This window comes from Lepidochelys kempii, chromosome 13 (assembly GCF_965140265.1).
Source record: "Lepidochelys kempii isolate rLepKem1 chromosome 13, rLepKem1.hap2, whole genome shotgun sequence".
In the NCBI taxonomy this organism is placed as follows: domain Eukaryota; kingdom Metazoa; phylum Chordata; order Testudines; family Cheloniidae; genus Lepidochelys; species Lepidochelys kempii.
The window spans coordinates 23,921,224-23,948,507 of record NC_133268.1 but is presented as its reverse complement, the minus strand read 5'-3'; the positions used below and the strand labels follow the sequence as shown (position 1 = coordinate 23,948,507).

The 27,284-nt window shown below is 42.9% G+C and overlaps 1 protein-coding gene across 2 annotated transcripts in view; it reads right to left on the bottom strand.

Moving 5' to 3' along the window:
- The window catches only part of PTPRT (protein tyrosine phosphatase receptor type T), a 734,376-nt gene that overhangs the window by 31,213 nt on the left and 675,879 nt on the right, over nt 1-27,284 (bottom strand). For both annotated transcript variants that reach the window (XM_073309805.1, XM_073309804.1), the window contains 2 exons: nt 19,772-19,959; nt 8,211-8,298 (listed from right to left, as the gene is read on the bottom strand). In XM_073309805.1, coding sequence (XP_073165906.1) covers nt 8,211-8,298; nt 19,772-19,959 — 276 coding nt within the window. The remainder of the gene's footprint in view (nt 1-8,210; nt 8,299-19,771; nt 19,960-27,284) is intronic.

Below are 27,284 nucleotides of genomic sequence, written 5' to 3'. Positions count from 1 at the left end.
GAAAATTTGCTGTAGTAATTCAGAGCCCTCCCCATCTCGGATCCCATCACCAAGCGTTGGAGATATTTGCTGCTAGCTGTGGCAGATTGGCTACATGCCATTGTAGGCAGTCTCGTCAGACTATCCCCACCACCCAGGGGTGGTCTCCGATCTCAGCATCCCTGACTTTGAATGGCTGGGGGGAGATCCAGTGAAAATCTGGACCAAAAGTCCAATAACAGTTGCTGTGATTTTTTTATCTATATAATGGGATAAACCAAAACCTCAACACCAGACACCCCCAAACATTTTGGAGGACTAAAAATCCAGGTCTCAAAATGATTCCAAATAGTTTCACCCAAAGCACATTTTTATTTGTCCATATTCAGGCAAACAGATTCCTCCTTCCTCACTGGTCCCTGGTCTACAAAGAGGACTCTTCTTTTGTCCCCCAATCTTTGCTTTATTTTTCAGATCTTTACATTAAAGGCTAAATCCTAAACCCAGACACACAGCCCACGTATCTTGGCACTGTACTGAGTTCTGCTAGGATACCTCCCACAGCACTGGGAAACCTCAAGGCTGAAGTCATTCCCACACAGACGACACATACCACCTCCCCAGCAGGAAAACTGAAGGATCTGTGTGGTTTTGAAGACATGACCCCAACTCCACTCAACTCCCGCAGCTCCCCACAAAACACCTCTGTGTACTGGGTTGCAGGGAGCCCCACAAAGCAGAGCTTCACAACACTCAAGGGAATTAGGACCCACTGTGCTGAATCCCTGTATCTTTCCCCCATGTGCGGTGGAACTTGACCTCTACCACTGCAGTTTGGGCTGTTTGCAGCTGCAAGAGTTGGGACTGGGAGAAAGACCTACTGGTATCTGCACAGAGAGGTTAGTGCCCTGTTTTAACACAATGCTGAGAAGGAGGAGTGAGCTGGGAAAGATAATCCTTGTACTGTATCAGAGTAACAGCCGTGTTAGTCTGTATTGGCAAAAAGAAAAGGAGGACTTGTGGCACCTTAGAGACTAACCAATTTATTTGAGCATAAGCTTTCGTGAGCTACAGCTCACTTCATCGGATGCAGTGAGCTGTAGCTCACGAAAGCTTATGCTCAAATAAATTGGTTCGTCTCTAAGGTGCCACAAGTACTCCTTTTCTTCTTGTACTGTATCGTTACCCAAAGGGGTATAAGGATAAGATGTTCTGTGATTCATGGAGCGGTGCTACTGCGAGAGGTTACAAGAGAGGCACTTACAGAAATTACAGCAAAATCAGAAAGCCCTTCAATGCCCTTCCCATGGGGACTTGTGGTTCCTGTTTCAGGAGCGGTGAAACAGTAATAGAAATATTTAGCAAAACATGTTAATTGGCAGCTGTAGCCTTTTAATAAATAAAATGGTAAAACTAATCAGTGCAGACTCTGGCTCTTGCCAGCAATTGCATTTGAACCACAATTACGCAGTTTGTTAAAGGTGCAGTGGTTTTATTCACCATTTCCCAAGATATCTTGCCTGCTCAGAATTTTGTGGCATGTACCCAATAAGGACATATCTCCTTCTCATGATTGGCCTTTAGGGAGTCATAAGAACATAAGAATGACAATACTGGGTCAGACCAAAGGACCATCCAGCCCAGTATCCTGTCTACCGACAATGGCCAATGCCAGGTGCCCCAGTGGCAGTGAACCGAACAGGTAATGATCTAGTGATCTCTCTCCTGCCATCCATCTCCACCCTCTGACAAACAGAGGCTAGGGACACCATTCCTTACCCAGCCTGGCTAATAGCCATTAATGGACTGAACCTCCATGAATTTATCCAGTTCTCTGTTAAACCCTGTTATAGTCCTAGTCTTCACAACTTCCTCAGGCAAGGAGTTCCACAGGTTGACTGTGCACTGAGTGAAGAAGAACTTCCTTTTATTTGTTTTAAACCTGCTGCCCACTATTTTCATTTGGTGGCCCCTAGTTCTTATATTATGGGAACAAGTAAATAACTTTTCCTTATTCACTTTCTCCACACCACTCATGATTTTATATACCTCTATCATATCCCCCCTTAGTCTCCTCTTTTCCAAGCTGAAAAGTCCTAGCCTCTTTAATCTCTCCTCATATGGGACCTGTTCCAAACCCCTAATCATTTTAGTTGCCCTTTTCTGAACCTTTTCTAATACCAGTATATCTTTTTTGAGATGAGGGGACCACATCTGTACACAGTATTCAAGATGTGGGTGTACCATGGATTTATATAAGGGCAATAAGATATTCTCCATCTTATTCTTTATCCCTTTTTTATCCCTAACATCCCGTATTCTTTTTTGACTGCGGCTGCACACTGCGTGAACGTCTTCAGAGAACTATCCATGATGACTCCAAGATCTTTCTCCTGATTAGTTGTAGCTAAATTAGCCCCCATCATATTGTATGTATAGTTAGGGTTATTTTTTCCAATGTGCATTACTTTACATTTATCCACATTACATTTCATTTGCCATTTTGATCCCCAATCACTTAGTTTGTGAGATCTTTTTGAAGTTCTTCACAGTCTGCTTTGGTCTTAACTATCTTGAGGAGTTTAATATCATCTGCAAACTTTGCCACTTCACTGTTTACCCCTTTCTCCAGATAATTTATGAATAAGTTGAATAGAATTGGTCCTAGGACTGACCCTTGGACTCCTGGGTTCTATTTCCAGGTCTGCTGTCATTTCTCTGAGCCTGATCCTCTTGCCTTCACTTAGGCATAATTCCCAATGAAATCAATCATCAGTCAGGCTGACAAGACCAACAGAGAAGCCACACTATGTGGTGAACATCCCTTTCCTTCTCTCCCAGGGGCCTGATTCTCCCAAACCAGCATATGGATAAGTCCCACTGACATCAATGAGAACTACTCATTTTCTGTGGCTGGAGAATAAAGCCCCAGCAAATACTGGAGTTGGAACTGTTGGAAGCATCATTAACTCCTGCTATGTGCTTTGAGAGTCCCACTCAGAGAGATCACAGAGTCCAGCTAATAGCACCAGGACTCCTGGTGTGGGCTCAAGAATAGAAAGGAAGGGGATCCTATACTGCTGTCCAGGACCCCTGAGTCTGGGAGAAAAGATACCTTTTGATACCTGAATTCTGCTTTATTTCTGGTATGGCCTCCTGGCTAGTGCATACTCTCCTGGTCCCGTGTCCCTGATGGGAAATTATGTAGACACCACTGGAGTCAAAATTTTGATTTTTTTTTTTGGTTCCTCTCCAGGCATTTTTGCAAAGGAGGGACAAGTATAAGACCTGATCCAATGTTCAGTCCTTCAAGTCACTGCAAAGACTTCCACTGATTTCAATGGATGTTGGAACAGGCCCATAGGCTCTTCAGATATCTCCTTTCTTCCCTGGGCACTTTCTTTCCCTTTAATGGTATCCATCCTGAGACACCTAGGAAATTATGAGGCAAAGAATTTCATTCCATTTATCTGTTCCTATCCCTTCCGTTACTAAACTCTCCTTCCTGTCTCTTAGAAGGTCTATTGTCTCCTCCTCTGCACTCTTGATTCAATATGTATTTGAGGGGAAAAAACTCAATCTTGTTATTTATCTTAAGCTCGTGTGCATCCTTCCTCTCCTTCTCTACCTCCACTTTTCTTATCTATACCTTTTCACCCTCTCTGCCTCATCTTTCCTATCTGCCTCTGGACCTGAACTTGTATTACGGTGTTTTAGACCTTGCAAACACCTCTTTCTTAGCTTTGATTACATTTTGCATTTCCATATTCAAGAACATCAGCTCCTCTCTCTTGATTCCTATTGTATTTATATTTGTAGCCAAAAGGCAGCATAACACTTTGTCAGACAACAATTCATCCTAGTTGTTAGTACCTGTTAATAAATATTAACCCCTTAAATCCTCTTTTTATTGCAGATTAAACTCTTTCACATGTTAACTATTCTTCCAGACTCTTTATGATATTAGAAAAGTGTGTGTTTGAATTCTAAGGCCAGAGTGTTGGTTCTTGACCTGTAAAAGACCTGGATTCAGGAACTTTATGTGATCAAGTATTGAGCTGTACTTCATTATGGTTGGTGCCTCCAAATCTGTGGGATTATACATGTCTAGGGACAGGACCCATCAAACTGTTAAAAAAGTATCTACAGAAGTAAGTTATAAACAAAACAGTGTGTCTGATAAGGGATTCATCTTATGGCAGATGTTTTCTGTAATGGACTGTGTGATTGATAAGGAATAATTGTTATTACAGATGGGTTCTGTAATGGATGAAACAATGACCTATTGAAAAATGTTTTTAACTCAGTAAAACTTCTGGTTGTAACAGCTGTCAGTAATAATGATCAGATTAGAATTCCATTTAGTTTATTGATCATCTAACCTAAAAATTCCATAAAAGAAATTCCATAAGTAATTAGCAAAAAGAAAAGGAGGACTTGTGGCACCTTAGAGACTAACCAATTTATTAGAGCATAAGCTTTCGTGAGCTACAGCTCACTTCACGAAAGCTTATGCTCTAATAAATTGGTTAGTCTCTAAGGTGCCACAAGTCCTCCTTTTCTTTTTGCGAATACAGACTAACACGGCTGTTACTCTGAAACCTGTCATAAGTAATTAGGTAAAACAAAAATGTCAAAACAAGACACACAGTGAAATTAATTGCGGGAAAGCAATTTTCCCTTACAAAAAGGAGTTTCTCTGTCTCACGCTCCATAAAAGACAAAGGATTTGAAAGTTAGCTCGGCGAGTGCTAACTGCTTGAGTCTCATCATTTACAGAGGAGAGAGACACAGAGGCCAGGTTTTTACCATATATCAAAAGGTCAGAATGTATCTATTATTTCTGTATTCTGTATAGTGCTCTACTAATCTCGGATAAAGAAAAGGAGTACTTGTGGCACCTTAGAGACTAACCAATTTATTTGAGCATGAGCTGTAGCTCACAAAAGCTCATGCTCAAATAAATTGGTTAGTCTCTAAGGTGCCACAAGTACTCCTTTTCTTTTTGCGAATACAGACTAATATGGCTGCTACTCTGTAATCTCGGATAGTTAATCTTTGGTTAACTAATTCCATTTGAATGTATTTAACAATCTCAAGTAATTAACTTCAAGCATGCAGCATTATGAACATTTCCCCACTGTGTCATTTCCCATTCACCTTGTTTGATTTCACTATGTGTTTTTTTCCCATGTGCTGCACTTGTTGCTGATATCTCGAGTCCTAAATTGGACAGTAACTACAGCCTCTGTCTTCCATCTTCAGTCATGTCCTCTGCTTACTCAAAACTACCGGAAAAAATTGCCTTACATATTTTCCTCATTACATACATCACTCATAAATACAGTGGCACTTTCTTCTTCAAAAACACTGGACAAGTATTTATTCTAGTTCTACCATCTCCATTTTACACATGGAGAAACAGAAGCAAGGAGGTTAAGTGACCTGCCCAATGCCACAGAGTAAATCAGTTGCAAAACTGGGATTTTAAATAAGGAATTCCTGATTTACTTTCAATCCCATAATTATTCCTCTAGATCAAAAAGTTTCTAAACCATTCTACACCATGCCCAACAGCCTGTGGCTTGAGTTGTTGTTTTTATATCATTGGTGCCACAGATATGGAAGCTGGAAAATAAATTACAGTAACCCCTCACTTAAAGTCGTCCCACTTAACGTTGTTTCATTGTTACGGTGCTGATCAATTAGGGAACACGCTCGTTTCAAGTTGCGCAATGCTCCCTTAGAACGTCGTTTGGCAGCCGCCTGCTTTGTCCACTGCTTGCAGGAAGAGCAGCCTGTTGGAGTGAGCTGGCGGGGGGTGGGGGTGGGCTTGGAACCAGGGTCGACGGGCAGCCCCCCATCAGCTCCCCGCTCCCCTAAGTTCCCTCTGCGGCAGCCGCCCAGCAGGCTACCAATTGGTGGCAGTTCAGCTGTACCTCCCCCCACTGCCGTGTGTTGCTCCTGCCCCCTGCCTTGGGGCTGCTCCTGTGAGCCTCCTGCTTGCTGTGCGGGGGAAAAGGGGGGAGAAGAGGGGGCTGTCAGGGTGTCCCCCTCCCCCCTGCTCCTGCACCCGGCTTACCCCTTCTCCATAGAGCGGGGGGGGGGACACGACAAGGCTCAGGATGGAGAGAGCTTGCGGGCACAGCTGCTGTCTCACCTTCCTGATTTTTTTAAAGGCAATGCACTAGAATGGGGTCAGTGTACTTAAAGGGGCAATGCAAATCTCTCTCTCTCCCTCCCACACGCAGGGTGTGTGTCTCTGTCTGCCATGCTGTCTCCCCTCCCTCCATTCATGCTGTCTTGTAGAATCTGAGGCTACATTAACAACAGTGTGTTAGCCCTTGAGGGCTCAGACGAATGCTAGTTCATTATTTAGTAGTAAGGCATTCCCTGGGAAATATCCCACCCTCTGACTCCACCACCTCAACCGAGCTTCACAATCTTCATTGCTGTGTACAGTATTAAATTGTTTGTTTAAAACTTATACTCTGTGTGTGTGTGTGTGTGTGTGTGTGTATATATATATATATAAAATGTAGTTTTTTATCTGGTGAAAAAAAATTTCCCTAGAACCAACCCCTCCTCCCCCATTTACATTAATTCTTATGGGAAAATTGGATTCATTTAACATCACATTTTTCAGGAACATAACTAAAACATTAACCGAGGAGTTACTGTATATTCAAAATGTATTAGTGAATCTCAGTTCACAATTAGGTAGGCTCCTAATGCTACAGTATTAGTTCAGTTTCTGTTTTCATTTCTTCTGTTTGTTATAGTGATTTCATTCTGTTGAGACATGAGCCTGAGCCATAAACTTAGGATCCAAATCTAGATCTTCCCTACAGGCAGATGGAAACTATCTAGTTCCAGGATTTTGGCTCAGACCCATTGTTTAATTCTGTTGCTGCATCAGATTATGCAGGTTAAACCATGTCCAGCTGGAACACAGACAAACCAAACAAAAAAACAAAAGCAAAAAATTCCAACCAAACCAACCAAAATGTGTCAAAGTTTTTGAAACTAAAAATAAATTAAAAGATTTGGTTTGGGTATTGACCAAGTGTCTGGGGCAGAGGAAGAGCTTATTTTATCCAGCACAGTTTGCCCATCCTGACTAATTAATTAATTATTATTATTATTATATACATCACATTGTGCTAGGCACCCTATGAACACACAGTAAAATACTGTAAATTCTCCAGAGTAGGAACTCAATCTAAACTGTCAAAACAGAGAAAAGATGTGAAATAAGCAGTATTATTAGCCCCATTTTATGGACGGAGATCTAAGGCAGACAGACAGACAGACAGTGACTTCTCCCAGGTCACCCAGAAATCTGTGCCAGATCAAGAACGAGTTCTAAATCTGATGAGGCAGAGTCAAGTGGCTTAACTATAAGGCCATTATTTATATTTGCAAGAAAGATATTTTTCCCCTGGTCAATGCAGAATGTATGAATGCATGGGGCCTAATTTTGCCCTTATTTATGCTAGCATGACTCAACTGATTTCAATGGGACAGTCAAAAAGTGTCCGTTTCTGTTCCTGGATTGGTTTATTATATCAATAATCGAATACAGGGGTTCTAAAATAGCTTCCATGCTGCTGAACACATCTTAAGAGAGAGAGAGAGGGTCTCAGACACCTCCCATCTCATTTACAATCCCATAACATCCCTGTAGCAACTACACCAATTGCTTACTTGAGCAGGTAAGATCGGGAAGTGTTTAACATCATTTTAGCTGTCAATGTGATTCAGGAGGAAACAGGAATAGAGCTCACCTCATGTGAGCAACCAGGTCTCTGGAGACCACCAGTGAGTGCTCTACAGACTACAGTCTATCAACCTCTATTCTAAGGGAAAAATTCTGTTCTCTAATCCACATCTCAGCTCTAATATTCCTGGTCTCCCACTGAACTCCCATTCGTGGTATTGAAAGCTCTGTGTATGCAGAGATAGAACAGGCTATTGGCATCATAGTCCATCATGAAAATCTGACAGCAGGATTTTGCCCTTAAGTACAAAATCTGAAACATGCTGGGGCGGGGCGGGGGGGGCGGGAACGGAGAGATATCACAACAAGAAGCTTAGCCTGCAACTAACTAATCAAACTGTTCAAAGGCTGGGCATTTTCAGCCATTTTTCTTTATTTAGGCTCTCGAACATCCACCCAGACGCTTACAAACACACACAGTATGCTCAGTTTAATTTGAATTTGGACCTACAGGAAATGATGTTCCCATATCTATTCTTATTGCGGTTTTCATCTTCCTTGGCCGTATCCCAAGATGCCGTCTGCCCCTCGGGTAGAGCCTGAAAAATAAACAGTGGTAGAGTGTTTATAAAAAGAGTGGCCAATGCCTTCAGGTGGTTTAACATGACAAAGCTGGGCAAAAATAAAGGCGATGCATAATTCAGTACTCAACCAACCAAACAGCTGTTCTCAAGGAGGAAAAGGCAGATCCGATTATGTAAAAGGCACAGCTCTGCAGAGACCATTAGCACTCTTTGGTTTATGCTGGCTAAGAATAATTTTCCTCGTGCAAGTATGGACCTAAAAGGGATGGGGAAGTGCATTGGCTTCTGGCGGCATATTTATAGGGAAAGCGATGTTCCCCTGCAGTGCAGGGTCTGTGAGGATTTCACACACACATGCCCTTGAGAAAGACCAGATGAAATGCAGAACTCAGTCTTGTAGGATATTTAAATAGAAAGTATATAGGGTGGTTTCTCCTACTGCTGGATTAATAACAGTGTGATACCAGTCTTCAGTAACTACATCATACAAACCTTCTGGTGGTTTTCTTAAAGGAATTCCTGCAAGGCTTTACCACATCACCCACACAGAACGATATTATAGCCATTGCCTTTGTACTACACAGGGACTGAGCATCAGATGCTGCATAAAATGTACACACAGCTAAAGGACATGGCCACAGTTATAAACCTGGGATTTGTTTCTTGGAGCGGGAGGTTCCACATCCCAGTGCTAGCATTTCAACCACCCTCTGACTTGGTCACATGACTCCCTTTAGATATGATCATATGGACCTGTCAAGGTTCCTCCCCCACTCTGAACTCTAGGGTACAGATGTGGGGACCTGCATGAAAAACCTCCTAAGCTTATCTTTACCAGCTTAGGTCAAAACTTCCCCAAGGTACAAAATATTACACCTTGGACAGGCCGCTACCACCACCAAACTAATACTGGTTACTGGGGAAGAGCTGTTTGGACGCGTCCTTCCCCCCAAAATACTTCCCAAAACCTTGCACCCCACTTCCTGGACAAGCTTTGGTAAAAAGCCTCACCAATTTGCCTAGGTGACTACAGACCCAGACCCTTGGATCTTAAGAACAATGAACAATCCTCCCAACACTTGCACCCCCCCTTTCCTGGGAAATGTTGGATAAAAAGCCTCACCAATTTGCATAGGTGACCACAAACCCAAACCCTTGGATCTGAGAACAATGAAAAAGCATTCAGTGTTTTACAAGAAGACTTTTAATAAAAAATAGAAGTAAATAGAAATAAAGAAATCCCCCCTGTAAAATCAGGATGGTATATATCTTACAGGGTAATTAGATTCAAAAACATAGAGAACCCCTCTAGGCAAAACCTTAAGTTACAAAAAAGATACACAGACAGAAATAGTTATTCTATTCAGCACAATTCTTTTCTCAGCCATTTAAAGAAATCATAATCTAACACATACCTAGCTAGATTACTTACTAAAAGTTCTAAGACTCCATTCCTGTTCTGTCCCTGGCAAGCGCAGCATACAGACGACTACAGACAGACACAGACCCTTTGTTTCTCTCCCTCCTCCCAGCTTTTGAAAGTATCTTGTCTCCTCATTGGTCATTTTGGTCAGGTGCCAGCGAGGTTACCTTTAGCTTCTTAACCCTTTACAGGTGAGAGGAGCTTTCCCCTGGCCAGGAGGGATTTCAAAGGGGTTTACCCTTCCCTTTATATTTATGACAGGACCATTTTCCAAAATGAAGGTTCTTATGGAAATAGCCAGGAAAAAGGCACATCTCATGAGACATAGCCAGGGAGGCAGACTTTCCCCTCTTTGCAACAGGGCTTGAAGTGTCTGTAAATTGGGATGATCACTCAGGACATAGCCAGGGAAACTTCAGCATGGGCAGTTCAGAGAAGCAGAAGCAGAGTTCTCTTTTGGGCCACAGATGGCACTAACCTTCTGTTAGTGCCACTTGCACATAGCTTCTTGCCGCTGAGACAGAAAACCAAAATCGTGAATTCTCAACTGTAGCTCCATCCTGGCCATGCTCAGTGTTGAGAATGTAAATGGCAGCTCCTACGTATCTTCCCCTGAGATTTTCTGTCACTTTGCCATTCCCAAGCACTACTTGTAAGCAAATGCAGTGTTCCAAGAGAATAATAGCAGTGTTCAAACTATTATTTAGGATTCTTAGGAAATAATGTTCTTTTAATTTAATCCTTGGAGACTTTATTTTGCCTTCACTAGCAGCAGGTGGTTTGCAATAGCCCAAATTTGAAAATGAACTCACATGCATCTTCACAAGCCATCCAGGTCTATTATTGCGTCTGATTTGGGCTGAAGAGAGACATAATAACTAGGCTCGACAAACCTGACATTGCAATAAACCGTGATATGAACGACTCCCTGGCAGATCTTGAATTTCCTCTCACAGAGTTCCAGGACAGATGATGTCAGGCACATCTGTGAGTGCTGTTGAGAACAGGGAATGCAAGACCCAGTTTGAATGCCCAGGAGCAAGAGGTGATAACAGTAACTGGTGAGGGCTTTGATCACACTTCTATTTCCTTTTATGGACAGCTGCTACATAATAGCAGCTAATTTCCTGGGCAAAAAAATAAGCATAACTAAGAGGGTGTGGGAGGCTCATTTTCATCTTCAAAGAGAAGGGGGAAAGGTGCCTTATTTTTACATTAGGATCTAGTCACAGTAGATTGACCAGAGCATGGCAACAATCATTAGCAATCTAATCATAAGCTTTTGAGAAGAAAAAATATCCCACCTCATCATATTTATACCAAGGGATGCTGTCTTGTCCAACAAAAGGGGATGCAGTCAGATCCAATATATCCCATATCATTGGAAAGGGATTGATAATAAGAAAGAAAATATCATATTGCTTTTATATGAATTCATGGTACTCCCACATCTTGAATACTGTGTGCAGTTCTAGTTGCCCCATCTCAAAAAAGATATATTGGAATTGGAAAAGGTACAGAAAAGGGCAACACAAATGATTAGGGGTATGGAACAGCTTCCATATAAGGAGAGATTAATAAGATTGGGACTTTTCAGCTTGGAAAAGAGACAACTAAGGGAGGATATGATAGAGGTCTATAAAATCATGACGAGTGTGAAAAAAGTAAATAAGGAAGTGTTATTTACTTATTCATATCACACAAGGACTATGGGTCACCAAATGAAATTAATAGGCAGCAGGTTTAAAACAAACAGAAGGAAGTATTTCTTCATACAATGCATAGTCAACCTGTGGAACTCTTTGCTAGAAGATGTTGTGAAGGCCAAGACTATAACAGGGTTCAAAAAAGAATTGGATAAGTTCATGGAGGATAGGTCCACCAGTGGCCAGGATGGGCAAGGATGCAAAACCATGCTCTGAAGTGTCCCTAGCTTCTGTTTGCCAGAAGGTGGGAATGGGTGACGGGGGATGGATCACTTGATGATTACCTGTTCTGTTCATTCCCTCTGAAGCACCGACAGTGGCCACTGTCGGAAGATAGGATACTGGGCTAGATGGACCATGGGTCTGACCCGTCATGACTGTTCTTATGTTAAAATAACCCAATCCTGCCATTGATTTGAGCACGAAACTTCCCATTGAAATTGATGAGGATTTCTACTGAAACAAACCACAGGACTGATACGACCTCAGAAGATTCAGGAGGAAGCTAATGATTGTTCTTCTCACTGAACACTGAGACATTTTACACTATACTAAGATATCAATCTCGGTTTGAATGGAAGGGGTATATTTCCAGCTTTCCTGGGGAACAGATTCCATGTTTGAGGGTACCATTTGTGCAAATGCTTTTCCATTAGCAAGATGAACTAATTGGAGTAACTGCATCACTAACCACCGGATTTGTGTTCAGCAATAAGGCAGGTAGAGGTGTGGACAGCTGAAATGGAAGTTGAAAAACACTGGGCACAAATTAAACTGCATCCACAAAAGGGAGACCACATCTGAAATTCTACCCTGGAAGTTTTCTTTATATAACAAGCATTTCTGCACCACTGAGATGGGACAGGATTTCTCTTACCGATGCAATATAAAAAACTTGTATCTAGTTTTCATTCTGCTAGTTTGAAAATCAAAATAATTTTATTATTATTTAAAGCAGGGTGGATAAAAGTCATGGTTTTAAAAAAAATCAAAACAATTGTTCAAATTTAAATCAGATGTTTTATTTATGTGTTGCTAGTTCTTTACTTTTTTCTCATTTTATGCTCAACAGTGAATATTCTGCACTTGTTTATTTAGTAAGCTCTTTCTAGTCATTTGTAGAATTTCAGTGTTCAGAAGATCTGGACTTTAATTTTCTATGCTCTTTTTATACAGCAGTTTTTGTAAAATGTAAATAAGATCCCTACCAGTAAGAAGACAAACAGTATTTGTAATTTATTATATAATTTATAGATAACAAAAGGATTCTATTCCCTCAGATGTACCTGGAATTTGTAGCTGGAAGTAAGGAATGCAAACTGAGTGAGCGGCAAACAGAGGGGACACCAACAGAGGTAGTTTGCCTAAGAGTTTGCCTTGGCTCTTAGAAGGAAGACAATATGGACAGTGAGCGATCAGCTGTTGTGAGCTGCACAGGATGTGCCATGTTTGTTTTTCTCCCAGAGGATAGAAGCAACTTCGTCTGTATGAAGTGCAAGCTGGTCTCCATATTGGAAGAGAAGTTTAAGGGCTAGAGACCCAAGTATCAACCCTGCGCTGCATCAGAGAGAAGGAAGACTTTCTGGACAGACGTCAGTGTTTGTGACAGATAGAAGTCAGTGCCTGGATAGAAGTCAGGCACAGCATGCTGAAGAATCAGAGAGGGCAGTGCAGAATGGGGAAGAAAATTTGCGGCATGTGACCTCCAGAAGAAGAAAGAGGAGAACTCATGTACCCCAATGCAGATAGAGGTAAGAAACAGTTATCAGGCTCTCTGCACAAGTACTAGGGTGGAGAATGGTTTGGAAGAGTCATCTGAGGGAAGGGATAAGAAGGAGACCCCATCGACCAGAAGGCATGGGATGCATTGTCCTGGGGATGGGGGTTCCATGACCACTACTCCCAAGATGAGCAGATGGGGAGTGGTGGTGGGGGACTCCCTCGTGAGGGGCACAGAGTCATCCATCTGCCATCCAGACCTGGAAACTCATGAAGTGTGCTGCTTGCCTGGAGCTAGAATTCAGGATGTGATGGAGTGTCTGCTGAGACTGATCAAGCCCTTGGACGGCTACCCCTTCCTACTTCTCCAGGTGGGCACCAGTGATACTTCATGTGAGTGCCAAGAATGACCTTGAGCGGGTCACTGCAGACTACGTGGCTCTGGGAAGAAGGATGAAGGAGTTTGAGGTGCAAGTCATGTTCTCATCCATCCTCCCTGTTGAAGGAAAAGGCCCAGGTAGGGACCATCAGATTGTGAAGGAAAATGCGTGGATGCGCAGGTGGTGTTGGAAAGAAGGCTTTGGATTCTTCGACCATGGGATGCTGTTCCGGGAAGAAGGATTGCTAGGAAGAGATGGGATCCACCTAACGAAGAGAGGGAAAAGCATCTTCGCAGTCAGGCTTGCTAACCTAGTGAGGAGGGCTTTAAACTAGGTTCTCCAGGGGATGGAGACCTAAGCCTGGAGGTAAGTGGGGAAGTGGGATACCAGGAGGAAACACAAGGAGAAGGGTGCAACAGGGGACGCCTCCTGATTTATACTGAGAAAGTAGGGCCATCGGCTAGTTATCTTAGGTGCCTGTACACAAATGCAAGAAGCCTGGGAAACAAGCAGGAAGAATTGGAAGTCCTGGCACAGTCAAGGAACTATGATGTGATTGGAATAACAGAGACTTGTTTGGGTAACTTACATGACTGGAGCACTGTCATGGATGGGTATAAACTGTTCAGGAAGCACAGGCGGGGGAGAAAAGGTGGAGGAGTTACACCATATGTAAGAGAGCAGTATGATTGCTCAGAGTTCCAGTATGAAACTGTAGAAAAGCCTGTTGAGTGTCTTTGGGTTAAGTTTAGAGGTGAGAGCAACAAGGGTGATGTTGTAGTGGGCGTCTGCTATAGATCACCAGACCAGTAGGATGAGGTAGACAAGGCATTCTTCGGACACCTAACTGAAGTTTCTATATCACATGCCCTGGTTCTAATGGGGGACTTCAATCACCCTAACATCTGCTGGGACAGCAATACAGCAGTGCACAGACAATCCAGGAAGTTTTTGGAGAGTGTTGAGGACAACTTCCTGGTGCAAGTGCTGGAGGAACCAACTAGGGGCCATGCTCCTTTCGACTTGCTGCTCACAAGCAGGGAAGAATTGGTAAGGGATGGCAACCTGGGCAGCAGTGACCATGAAATGGTTGAGTTCAGGATCCTGACAAAAGGAAGAAAGGAGAGCAGCAGAATATGGATCCTGGACTTCAGAAAAGCAGACTTTGACTCCCTCAAGGAACTGATGGGCAGAATCCACTGGGAGGCTAATATGGGGGGGAAAGGAGTCCAAGAGAGCTGGCTGTATTTTAAAGAAGCCTTATTGAAGGAGCAGGAACAAACTATCCTGATGTGCAAAAAGAATAGCAAATATGGCAGGCGACCAGCTTGGCTTAACAGAGAAATCTTCAGTGAGCTTAAACACAAAAAGGAAGCTTCCAAGAAGTGGAAGCTTGGACAGATGAGTAGGGAGGCATATAAAAATATTGCTCGAGCATGCAGGGGTGTAATCAGGAAGGCCAAAGCACAACTGGAGCTGTGGCTAGCAAGGCATGTGAAGGGTAATAAAAAGGGTTTCTACAGGTACGTTAGCAACAAAAAGAAGGTCAGGGAAAATGTGGGACCCTCACTGAATGGGGGAGGCAACCTAGTGACAGATGATGTGGAAAAAGCTGAAGTACTCAATGCTTTTTTTCCTCGGTCTTCACAGAGAAGGTCAGGTCCCAGACTGCTGCACTGGCAGCACAGTATGGGGAGGAGGTGAGCAGCTCTCAGCGGTGAAAGAACAGGTTAAGGACTATTTAGAAAAGCTGGACATACACAAGTCCAAGAGGCCAGATGCAATGCATCCGAGGGTGCTGAAGCAGTTGGCTAATGTGATTGCAGAGCCATTATCTTTGAAAACTTGTGGTGATTGGGGGAGGTCCCAGACTACTGGAAAAAGGCAAATATAGTGCCCATCTTTTAAAAAGGGAAGAAGGAGAATCTGGGGAACTACAGACCAGTCAGCATCACCTCAGTCCCTGGAAAAATCATGGAGCAGGTCCTAAAGGAATCCATTTTGAAGCACTTGGAGGACAGGAAGGTGATTAGAAACAGTCAACATGGATTCATCTGATTGCTTTCTATGATGAGATGACTGGTTCTGTGGATATGGGGAAAGTGGTGGACGTGATATACCTTGACTTTAGCAGAGCTTTTGATAAGGTCTCCCACAGTATTTTTGCCAGCAAGTTAAAGTATGGATTGGATGAATGGACTATAAGGTGGATAGAAAGCTGGCTAGAGTGTCAGGCTCAACAGGTAGTGATCAATGGCTCGATGTCTAGTTGGCATCTGGTAACAAGTGGAGTGCCCCAGGGGTCGGTCCTGGGGCCGGTTTTGTTCAACATCTTTATCAGTGATCTGGATGATGGGATTAATTGCACCCTCAGCAAGTTCATGGATGACACTAAACTGGGGGGAGTGGTAGATATGCTGGAGGGTAGGGATAGGGTGCAGAGTGACCTAGACAAATTGGAGGATCGGGCCAAAAGAAATCTGATGAGGTTCAACAAGGACAAGTGAAGAGTCCTGCACTTAGGACGGAAAAATTCCATGCACTGCTACAGGCTGGGGACCGACTGGCTAAGCGGCAGTTCTGCAGAAAAGGACCTGGGGATTACAGTGGATGAGAAACTGGATATGAGTCAACAGTGTGCCCTGGTTGCCAAGAAGGCTAATGGCATATTGGGCTGTATTAGTAGGAGCATTGCCAGCAGATCGAGGGAAGTGATTATTCCCCTCTATTTGGCACAGGTGAGGCCTCATCTGGAGTACTGCGTCCAGTTTTGGGCCCCCACTACAGAAAGGCTGTGAACAAATTGGAGAGAGTCCAGCAGAGGGCAATGAAAATGATTAGGGGGCTGGGGCACATGACTTATGAGGAGAGGCTGAGGGAACTGGGCTTATTTAGTCTGCAGAAGAGAAGAGTGAGGGGGGATTTGATAGCAGTCTTCATCTTCCTGAATGGGAGAGGCTTCCAAAGAGGATGGAGCTAGGCTGTTCTCAGTGGTTGCAGATAACAGAACAAGGAGCAATGGTCTCAAGTTGCAGTGGGGGAGGTCTAGGTTGGATATTAGGAAAAACTATTTCACTAGGTGGGTGGTGAAACACTGGAATGGGTTACCTAGGGAGGTGGTGGAATCTCCATCCTTAGAGGTTGTTGAGGCCTGGCTTGACAAAGCTCTGGCTGGGATGATTTAGTTGGGGTTGGTCCTGCTTTGCGCAGGGGTTTGGACTAGATGACCTCCTGAAGTCTCTTCCAACCCTAATCTTCTATGATTTTATGAATGGGATAAAAGCCAGACTTCACACTCAATAATAAGCAGCAAGAAGTCCATCCTGAAATGCCTTAGGTACCAGCCACAAAGTCCAAAATAAATAAAATACCCCAGTAGTGCAGCAGGGGTATACAGTAAGTTATTCATTTCTGGGGAGCTGTACCAATCCTGTCCTCAATCAGAAGTGAAAATGAATTTGGGCATCTGTCTACGTCACCTTCCACACTGGCAGTCTTTGCTCATAGGAAGCCTAGACTACGATTGGGGTGCTGCAAGTCAGAACTAAAGTGTACTGAAGGTTGAAAGAGTAACATTTAAAGAAGCCATGCCCACATTATGTCTTTTTTTACCAATGTTATCAATCCCTGTTGTTAGTGTCACATTTTATTCATATGTATACAGATTTATTAAATAACAACAGCACTCGTGAAGGACCAGGTCAAACACTGAGCCATAGGTATATCAGATGCGCAAAAAAATGCACCTGCTCCTTGTTTGCTGACAAATCCCTGCATTCAAAGTGTAAACCGAGTGCTCACACAACACCAAAGGCACACACAGATCCTGCTTTGTACACACCAATACAGAGTTCTGCACACCTAACAGGCATGTACGTTTCAGCTTGCGCACTTGGCTTAAAACTTTGCCATTATTATAAACTTATGGGGGAGAGAGGTACTTTTGAGATAAATCTGTGATTCAATTTCCCAGCAGTAGCATGGGGAGAAAATTTGCAGAGATAAGAGACTGCCATGGATGAGAGATGATCCTGGCTCAAATAGGTGTTTCATTAGCGTAAAATTATTTGATATCACATCACTAAATAGATTGTAATTTATGAGACCCGCTGGCAAAGTAAGGTAAAAAATCAGCTCTTTAAAGGACAAATGTATATGTAGGTGACACAGGTACTAAACTATACAATATATAAAAACACAACATATTGTGGAAGAGGCATAAAACAGAGGTCTAGCTCATTTGTGATGGAAGATCCTGTAGTGCTTTTTTCAAAATAAAGTTGTTAGTCTTCTGTTCAGCCAAATTCCAATTCAGGACAATATATTCTGTCAATCTGAAATTATCCTTAGTAGTTTCAACAGGATATGGTCACCCTCCCTAACTTTGTAGTGGTGGTGGTGGTGACTGTGGCTGCATTTTGGCAGTGGGTGAAGCGTTTCCTACGTGCTGTGTACTGAAAGCCAAGTTCTATTCTCTCATATCCAATCAAGCAAATCTAAATGACTTCAGAGCAGTTGTGCCCCTTCAATCAAGGGCAGGATTCTGCATGTGATTTGTGAACCTGCAGAAAACCTAGTGGTATCTCTTGGAGTGAAATGGGTTATATAAATCTACAGGATATCGTTATCATTACATATACACAGGGCTGGCACTTTCTGGGGAGAGGCCTATCTCATGGAGCTGGAGTTGCATTAATGTATTTTATGCTAATAGGTTATTTTGAGAATTACCAACCCTGGTGCGAAGAGTCACGTGCACTCTAGAAACTGTTTATTACTGTTCCTGGGGGCAAGGGGTTACTTGAGTAAATCCCCTTTGGACCTATAAGAAAATGGACCCCATTGTTTCAATATTAAGCAAAACCCATCAATTAACGGTCAACCTAGCATGCAGGATAGTGGAGATGCTAGTTATTGGGCCCTATCTTCTCTCTGCTGTCCTATAGTAACTAGAAACATTCACCCTTATGACCAGTTTCAGAGTAGCAGCTGCATTAGTCTGTATCTGCAAAAAGAACAGGAGTTTATGCTCAAATAAATTTGCTAGTTTCTAAGGTGCCACAAGTCCTCCTGTTCTGTTCACCCTTATGAGTCTATAATGTCATCAGACCAAAACAGAGCTACTTGGCTTGCCCAAAAAGGTAATTCCCATACTCTTTTTATAACAATATAAGCCAGCACAAGTGCGACATGCCCAATGGACTCTAACTCTCAGTATTTAAAAATAAACTGCTTTCATTAAGTTGCACATTTCTCACAGCTGCTGCTATTTATGAATCATTTTAAAGAAGCTGTAACATATCACCTTATGGCCACCCCACAAAGTTTATTTCACTCATTACCATTACAGCTTGCCAGAACTGAATTTCATTGATTGATTGTGCTGGTTCCTTCTCTTCCTCATTCCTACCCCTCACCATATAGGTACTGCATCGTTCTCTTTCATATCCTCCTTGGTCTCTTGTTATCTTTCTTTCTACCATCCTTTCCTCTGATGTTCTCTAATTCTCACTACCCCTTGGGGTTTTTTGCCCTCTTTTTTAATAACTAGCTTCTGACCTCTCACTTCATATACAGTAGGAGCAGTAGATCAGCCATGACATATTCTGAGCCAGAGGCTCTAGCGCAATGGAAAAGCCAGTAATTCTGTAAGGATATCTCTTGCTTTGAGTTTACTGTTCCACGTGCAGCCCGTGAATTTGTACTTTAATTTGATCAATTGCTACAAAGCATTTGGGACTGCAACGGAGTAGAAATCCAAAGAAAAAGCTTACTTTGCTTACGCAGTCTTGGCTTGCATTACTTTAGTTATACTCCACCAATGGTGACAGGAGAAGGGAGCTCTGATTCTTTCCCTGTTTCACCGGCTCGGTCTCGGCTATGCACGCTTTTCTGGGGAAAGGGTAGCCTTGGACTCTAAATTATAATCCACACTCGCAAAGGAATGGACCCAATGGTCTTGTCAATGGTCTCCATCTCCTCTTACCATGCTATAATCCTGTTATATGGACCTAGGAAGCAGATAGCCCCCAGTAATCACTGTCACTACAGGAGAAGTGGGCTTGGAGCCACTACAGAAGGGAAAGGAATATGGTTATAATCCTAGCCACAGAAACACAAGAAGGGGAAAATGATTACAGTTAATTCAACTGACAAAAAAAGCCTCTTAAAATGATAATTCTCTACTCCTGAGCCTCCATCCTGACTTGAGAGTTGCTGCAACTTCTCTATTTACTTATGTGAACAAATGTTCCTCTCACCTCATACTCCTCTTTAAATCCATAGCCCTGTCCTCGTTTCATCTGGGTGATATGCTGTAGCAAGTCGGCCACTCGGATGGCTGGCTGGAACTGCCCCCTGGGATAGGACATTTCCACTGGCTCACAGCTCCTGTACGGATGGGTCTGGATGGTCAGAGTTGGCTGGGTCATCTCCACATGGCTGCTCTCTGTTTTAAAGACAGGGAGGCAAAACAAGCTTTTACCTAGTCATTATTTCCGGTCTCATTCCTGTGCTGTTTGTTCCCCCCGACCCCACATAGATCAGCACAGGTGAAATAAAGAACAGAAGCAAGTGGAAAACCACACATGCCCAAAGCCATCCAGAAAGATTAAGACACACTCAAATATTTGTAGTATAATCAGTCAGTGAGGCAATCAGAAGGAGACAGGAACAGAGGTGGATAGCCAAACAGGCACAAGAGTGACAGAAGTAAATGGCATATCTCAAGAAATAATCCCTCTTACAAAATCATGAAATCTGCATGGCAACTCCACTGGAATGATATACTTCTGTTCACAAAGCATGACTGCCCTGCACATAGGAAAGAACAAGGTTTTCAAAAGTGACTAGTGATTTTTGGGTTCTCAATCTTAGATAGCTTAAAGAGGCCTGATTTTCAGAGACTGAGTACTCAGCATCTCAAGTGGGGCACCCAGAAATTTGGGAACCCCAAATTGTTAGTCACTTATGACGTAAAGTTTAGGCCTAACATATATATTTCAGTTTAAGAAATGTAATGTCATCTGAAGGAACAACAAAACTGCACAGAAATATGGGTACCTTGCACTTATATTTCAGAAAACTAAATATCAGAAAAAATGTACCTTTTCAAAAGAAATGGATTGAGAAAACATCTCCAGCACTAGGTGAATGAAGACTATAGCTTCATATATTCAGGCAGAACCCTAACTGTATGGCACAATACTCCTAATAGACAATACAACAGAAAGCACTTCTATCAACACATGGTCACCAACCAGAATTCTTCTATTTAACCACAGAAGCTCTGCTTAGATGCAACATTTAGTTGCTAGGTCTTGTATCTTTCCAAATGAGCCAACTGAATTCAGGCATTTGCTCAAGTGAGTCTTTGTCTTGGCACTTCGTTAGGGATCTCCTCGGGCTCTTCAATAAAGCAACATGCATGCGACACACAAAAATAAATATGAATTTGGCTTTAGCAAAACCACCAACACATATAACATTAATAAATGTGGAATTTAAGGAAGAGTAACATCTAAGCATTTGTATAATAATTCTAATACTGTTACTAATTACAATGTGAGAACTCTGAACAGAGGGAATTTCAAGGCTTATTAATTCTCCTAGTTGGCTTTGTTTCCTCAATGCAGCTTTCCTTACCTATTCCCTATTAACCTCCCATAATGGAGAGGAGACTATTTTTATGTCAGGCCATTTCCAACAGACATACTATGCTTAATTTTCCATTATGAGGTTTAATACAAACCCAATTTCACAACTGGCTTCTCTGAGGAACCAACAAGTAATGCTACATTTTTATCAGCCCCAATTAGAAAACATTATGATGTCCCTCTTTGAGAGGCAGTCTTAAAACTAATGTGCAGTTCTATTAATAATTTTTACCCACTTCTCTTTTAAATCACCTCCTCCACACTGGGCCACCAATGTGCTGAAATCTTAAACTAGAGGTTTCTGTGATGTGGACAACTACATTACAAGGTTTTTATGTGTTTGTCCCAACTGAAATGCATTTCCTAATGGCTTGTCTAGCTGGAGAGTTAGTGGGCAACAAGTAGGGCTGTAAATCTACAGCATACCAGAGCACCATGCACTAACTAGCCATGGGGATCCTGCTACTGGACACAGAAAGTTCCCTAGTGCACTTCAATATACTCCTAGCATCAGGCAATGATGAGCTTTCCATGCTCACTCAGAACAAGCTGTGGGAACTAACTGAGGTAACGATGGACTAACTTGGATTTTCTGTGCCTGCAGTACTTTGAGTGGATTCCATGTCCACCACTGGGAGGAGAAGCTGACCTGGTTATTTGTGTGAACTCAGAATGGTCCATGGCTGCATCCACAGACATTTTGTTTTGTACCACGGGGGAAAAAAAAGAACTTGAATCTTCTTCACGTACATGAATTGCTGTGTATGAGGTGAGCCGAATGTTCAGATGTTCTGCTAATAATGCCTTATGAAACATATGGTTCCCACTCTGTCTCATCACCCCTTGAATCTGAGCCTAAGCACGGTTAATGAAGCACTCAAGCAAGGCACTACACCATCTCTCAAGATGCGCTGTTTGCAGCAATTTTATGAACAATTCAATATGCCCTGGAATGGAGGAGAGGCAGCAGCAAACTCTCACCTCTAACGAGGGCAATCAACGAAAAGGGTCTTTGAAGCGCACTATAGACAGGCTTTCCTTTTCCTGCAGGTTGCAGAAATAAAACGTATTGCACTGGGAGTAACATAGTATAACTTCCCGATGTGAGCTGGAGTATCAGTGAGTTCCAGCTCTATGTGGTTCAAACCAAAGTTATTGCAACAGGATATTATGTGATGAAAATCCCTCTACCAATGAAACGCAAGATAAAAGTATCTTCCAGTGTCTGAGGAGTAATCCCAAAGGCAGGAAATAATTGCCTGATTGCTACTAAAACACTTACTGTAGCATACTTTTGTTGCTATATAACTAAACAAATAAAATACATAAATAATTGTCATCCTCATGACAACTGGTAAATTCTTTGGCAAATGTCAGGTACGTTATAGGAAGCACCTGAAAAATTAGCTCCCCAGTCCTACAAGCTGCTCACTATGAGCAAATCCCTGGACAAGTATTCCAGTAGGGCTACAGGCAGAAGCCCTGTCCACCCAGAACAGTTTATACCATAGAAACCTCAGATTCCTCTTTTTTTTAATGTTATCTTGGTTCACAAACTTAGTTTTGTTACTGTGAGATAACACACACAGGAAGAACATACACACTGATGGTGTCTGCGGACAAGAAAACCTAACTAAGCTTCAAATGACTCCAGCCCTACTGCACTGATGTGTGTCCTGAATACACAGAGAAGTTTGTTTAGAATCTTTTCCTTTAATATCCACCAGCTCTTTCTGCTTCTGAAATGACAGGCTACATAAATGTAATCATCTCTGTTTATACTTTTTCTCTTAATGTTGGCAAGTGTGTAACACGATAAGACTTCCTTTGCACAAAATAAATTATATTTTGAGTGGTGTTTGTGACGGATTTAATTACACACATATCCAATCTCTGTCTACTAGAGTTAGGGTTGTCAATTACTTGACATCTCTTAAGGACGGGTGTGACATGGCTAATATCTCTCTCCATTATGCTAGTGATACAGTGGCACTTAGTAAAATTAGCTCACTATTTTATGTGCATAGGGTTTATTATATGAAAAATACCCAACTCAAAGGTGATATGCTATATGCACGGTGCTATGACAAACATAAGTAAAGATTATCATTTGACTGATGATATTGATTTAGCCAAACTGGGCACGTTAATTAGAGACAAGCCAACTGGAAGCATGGTTTGATTTCCTAGCCATGTTAGAGGCAGTGTGGAGAGTGCATCCTTCATTCTTCTTTCTTTTGTGGGAAAGACAATAAGCAGCAGCTCATGTGTTAGCCATGCTGGCTCATGATGGGTAAAAAACAAGGCTGGAGAAAATCAATTCCCCTTCGTCTTAAAAACACCACTGCCACATTCTGGCAAACATTTAATACTGCATATACTAACCTTGACAGAAGTTTGTGTGTATTTCCTTTCCCAGCTTCACTAACAAATGGGATACATGCTTAAATAAGGAGGGAGAATGTACTGCTACAGTGGACTTGGACCTGGGACTCTTCAGTTCACGCCCCAGCTCTGCCACTGATTAACTGCATGGCCCTGACCAAGTCAGTCTTTCTGTGCCTCATGTGTAAAACGAGGCTAAACACACCTAGCTTAGGGTGTTAAGCAGTTTAATTAATTAGTTCAGCTAGTTAGTAGATTGCACTGAGAACCTCAGAATACCATACACACCTGCATCTCCCCATGCCCAACTGTCCGATATTTCCAAGGACAACTTTGCCCCCGCCTTGAAATGCCTCATCAGCCATGGAAGACTGAAGCAGGAAATCTTCTGCATTGACTGCATGCGGCCATCGAGTCAGTCAGTCTCCCAGGAATGTCATCAGAGAGATTCATCAAACAACCTTCATCTGCCTAATTCAGGTTATTTCACAGCTGCTTATTCCATGGCAAGTGACATTGAGCAAATTGGGCAGCTGCAGAGGCAGCACCCACCATTGCCTTGGGGCTGGCATGCCCTGTGAGGCCACAAAGAGTATGTGAGCCACCAATTTTTAAACCTCTAACTGCTTCATATTAAGAAGTCAATGACGATGCAGCTCACTAATGAAACAATATCATAATCTTCACCTTTAAAATGCTCAGAGATATACTGTAGATAAACCCAGGGCAGATGCACTGCATGTGTGTAATTGCACAGCACCAACTAAAAAATGGATAAATCTAAGGCAAATTTCTCTCGGTGTGTAAATACAGGACAGATTGTGTGTGGTTTCTGCATAAGTGCACAGAAGAAAGGAAGGGTGCAAGGAACCTTCCACTGTCTTGTTCCTCCTGTGCAGGGCTGAGACAGAGTTAAAGTTCCTGTGTTCCCCTGAGGGCTGCGCTTGCTTCGGGCTAGCACCCTCTTGGGTGGGTGCAGTGTGGACAAGAGTGGGGGGAATTGGAGCCATGGCCAATGTTCATTCTACATAGTAGGAATGGCAGCTAGCTAGGTGCAACGGGAACAACATGCTGCACCCTTTGAAGAGTCTCCTCCACCTCCATCCACTGCGGAAGGCTGGAAGATAGCAGCAATGCATAATGCCTCTCAAAATAGTCCCTGAAGCAATATAGTTCTAAACCAGCCCTGATCAGGGCTGCACCTTCATGGTCCAAGCTGGGCCACAACGAAACTGCCAGGACGCAGACCTCTCCCGCCTCTCTTGCTTTCAACTAAGTATTAATTTTCCCAGCACAGACACTTGCAAGCATAGTGTCTGAATCCAGGGATGTTTCATACCAGAAAGTTAAGCAGCTAAAGAAATGCATTACAAAAGCATTAATCAAGCAAAGGGTGGGATGGAAGCCAAAAAAAAAAAAAAAAAAGCATCCCCTGTGTCTTTCTATCAACAGATCATGTCACAGCTGAGTCTGGTGAGTCATCTAGTATTACAAACACTGCACTTTTATTAGCAGAAGGCATAACAGATGGGAACAAATATGCCAAGCTGCAGGTAGCACCGTGTGATGGATATTGGTTTCTGGGGTGGCTGATGCTGTTTCTCCCATATTTTTACATAAACCAGTTTTACCATCAAACTATTTTGCAGATGCAGCTTTGTCCAGTGTCTGGAGAATGGGATTGGGAAGTCAGGAAAATACGATTACTTATCCTACAATAAGTGTAGTTCTTTGAGATGGTGTCATCAGTGTGGATCTCACTCCAGGTAGGCATGCATCACTGTTGTTGTTGGTTTTTTTTTGTTTTTTTTTTTGAGTAACAGTGTCCATTCGGGCCACACATGTGTCCTGTCCTCTTTTAGCTCCCAGACAAGGGCATGAAGGGTAGGACAGGCATGACTCTCCTTCAGTTCCCTTGAAACTCAAAGCCCAAACAGTGGGGATGGAGGGCAGGTTGTGGGATCCTCACTGACTATAACTTCCCAAAGAACCAAAGTTACTGTAGGATAAGTAACCATACTTTGAGTATGGATCCCACTCTAGGTGACTGGCAAACAGTATCGTCCCCAGAAGGTGGGAGTGAGGAGATTCAGCTATATCAGTCGAATGGAGATTGAAGTACTGCTCTTCCAAACTTGGCATCCATGTCAAGTGCACAGAGATTCACAAAGCTCAGTGGATTGCTCCATGTGGCTGCCTTACCAATCTTAGAGATGGGTATAAATCCGAAGCAGTCCAAAGACATTTCCTGAAGCCTATTAGAGCGTGCCTTAATATTTGGAGGTTTGCCAGCCAATTTATAGCAGGTGGAAATGAATTGTGTAACCCACTGAGATTCTCTGGGATGAGACAGACTGGCCTTTTGATGTCAGAAATGGCCATGAAGAGGTAGGGAGAAAATCTGAAAGGTTTGGTCCTGGTGATGTAATAAACCAGGGCCCTGGACAACATTCAGAGTACAAAGTTTTGTTTCTTTTGGTAACATATGGGCCTTCAGAAAGAAGACTACTAAGGTGACAGACTGGTTCAGGTGGAATTCTGAGACCACTTTAGGGATGAATTTAGCGTGTGGTTTCATCACCACTTTGTCCCTGTGGAAGGATGTATCTGATGATTCAACCATGCGAGCTTGTAGTTTTCTTGACTCTTCATGATGACTATGGGAAAGACCATCTTGATGGTGAGATTATAACACAAGCATTCCACCAACGCTTTCAATGAAGGCTCCTTAAGCAAGAGGAGAACGACATTAAGGTCCCATATGGGAGTAGGGTCTCTGGCTGAAGGGGAAGTACGCAGAAAGCCCTTGAATAATCTTGATACTGCGAGGTGTAAAAAGGCCGTATGTGACCACATTGGAGCATGGCATGCAGATATTACTGCCAGATGGACCTTAAGGCTAACCCTCCTGCTTCAGGAGCAGCATGTTATCCAGTATCTTTGGTATTGCGATCTCAACTGGGTTCACAATATTTTTTATTTCCCATATGGATTTTTTTTTCCACTTCAAGGAGTAAGTCTTCCTGGTGGAGGGTTTCCAATCCTATTGAACGATCTAATAGACTTGTAGGGATCAATCTCTGTTGGGCTTGTGCATAGTAAATATCCGGGCTGTTAGATGCAACAACTGAGGGTCCCGGTGCAATATTTGACCCTGGTTTTGTGAGAGCATGCCTGGACAGGTGGGAAGGTATATCAAGAACAGGCGGGATACCTGTGGGAGATCCAACAGCCAAAATTGCCTCTGCTATAAAGAGGCTATCGTACTGACTATAGCTTTGTCCTGTCTAATGTTGGATATGATCATGGGGCTCAGGGGGATTGCTTAGAAGGCACAGAGTAGTCCTCAAGACCAACAAAGCACAAAGGTGTCCAGAAGGGAGGTGGGATTCACACCTTCCCTGGAACAGAAGTCCTTGCACTGGCATTGTCCAACCTGGAGAACAGATCTACGGTGGGAGTTCCCCTCCAGCAGAATATCAGTTCTAGAATGGATTTCCACAATGACCACTTGTGGCTGGTTATCACATTCCTGCTTAGGAAGTCTATCGGGTAATTGCTGGCCTCTGGTAGGTGCAGAGTTATTGGAATGACTCCATGCTGATGGCGCCATTCCCAGAAATTGATTGCCTCCAGGCAGAGAGATGATTGAGTGCCTTCCTGCTTGCCTACACAGTGTTTTGCTGATGCGTTGACCATCAGGATCTGCATTGTGGCATTTTAAAAGATGGGT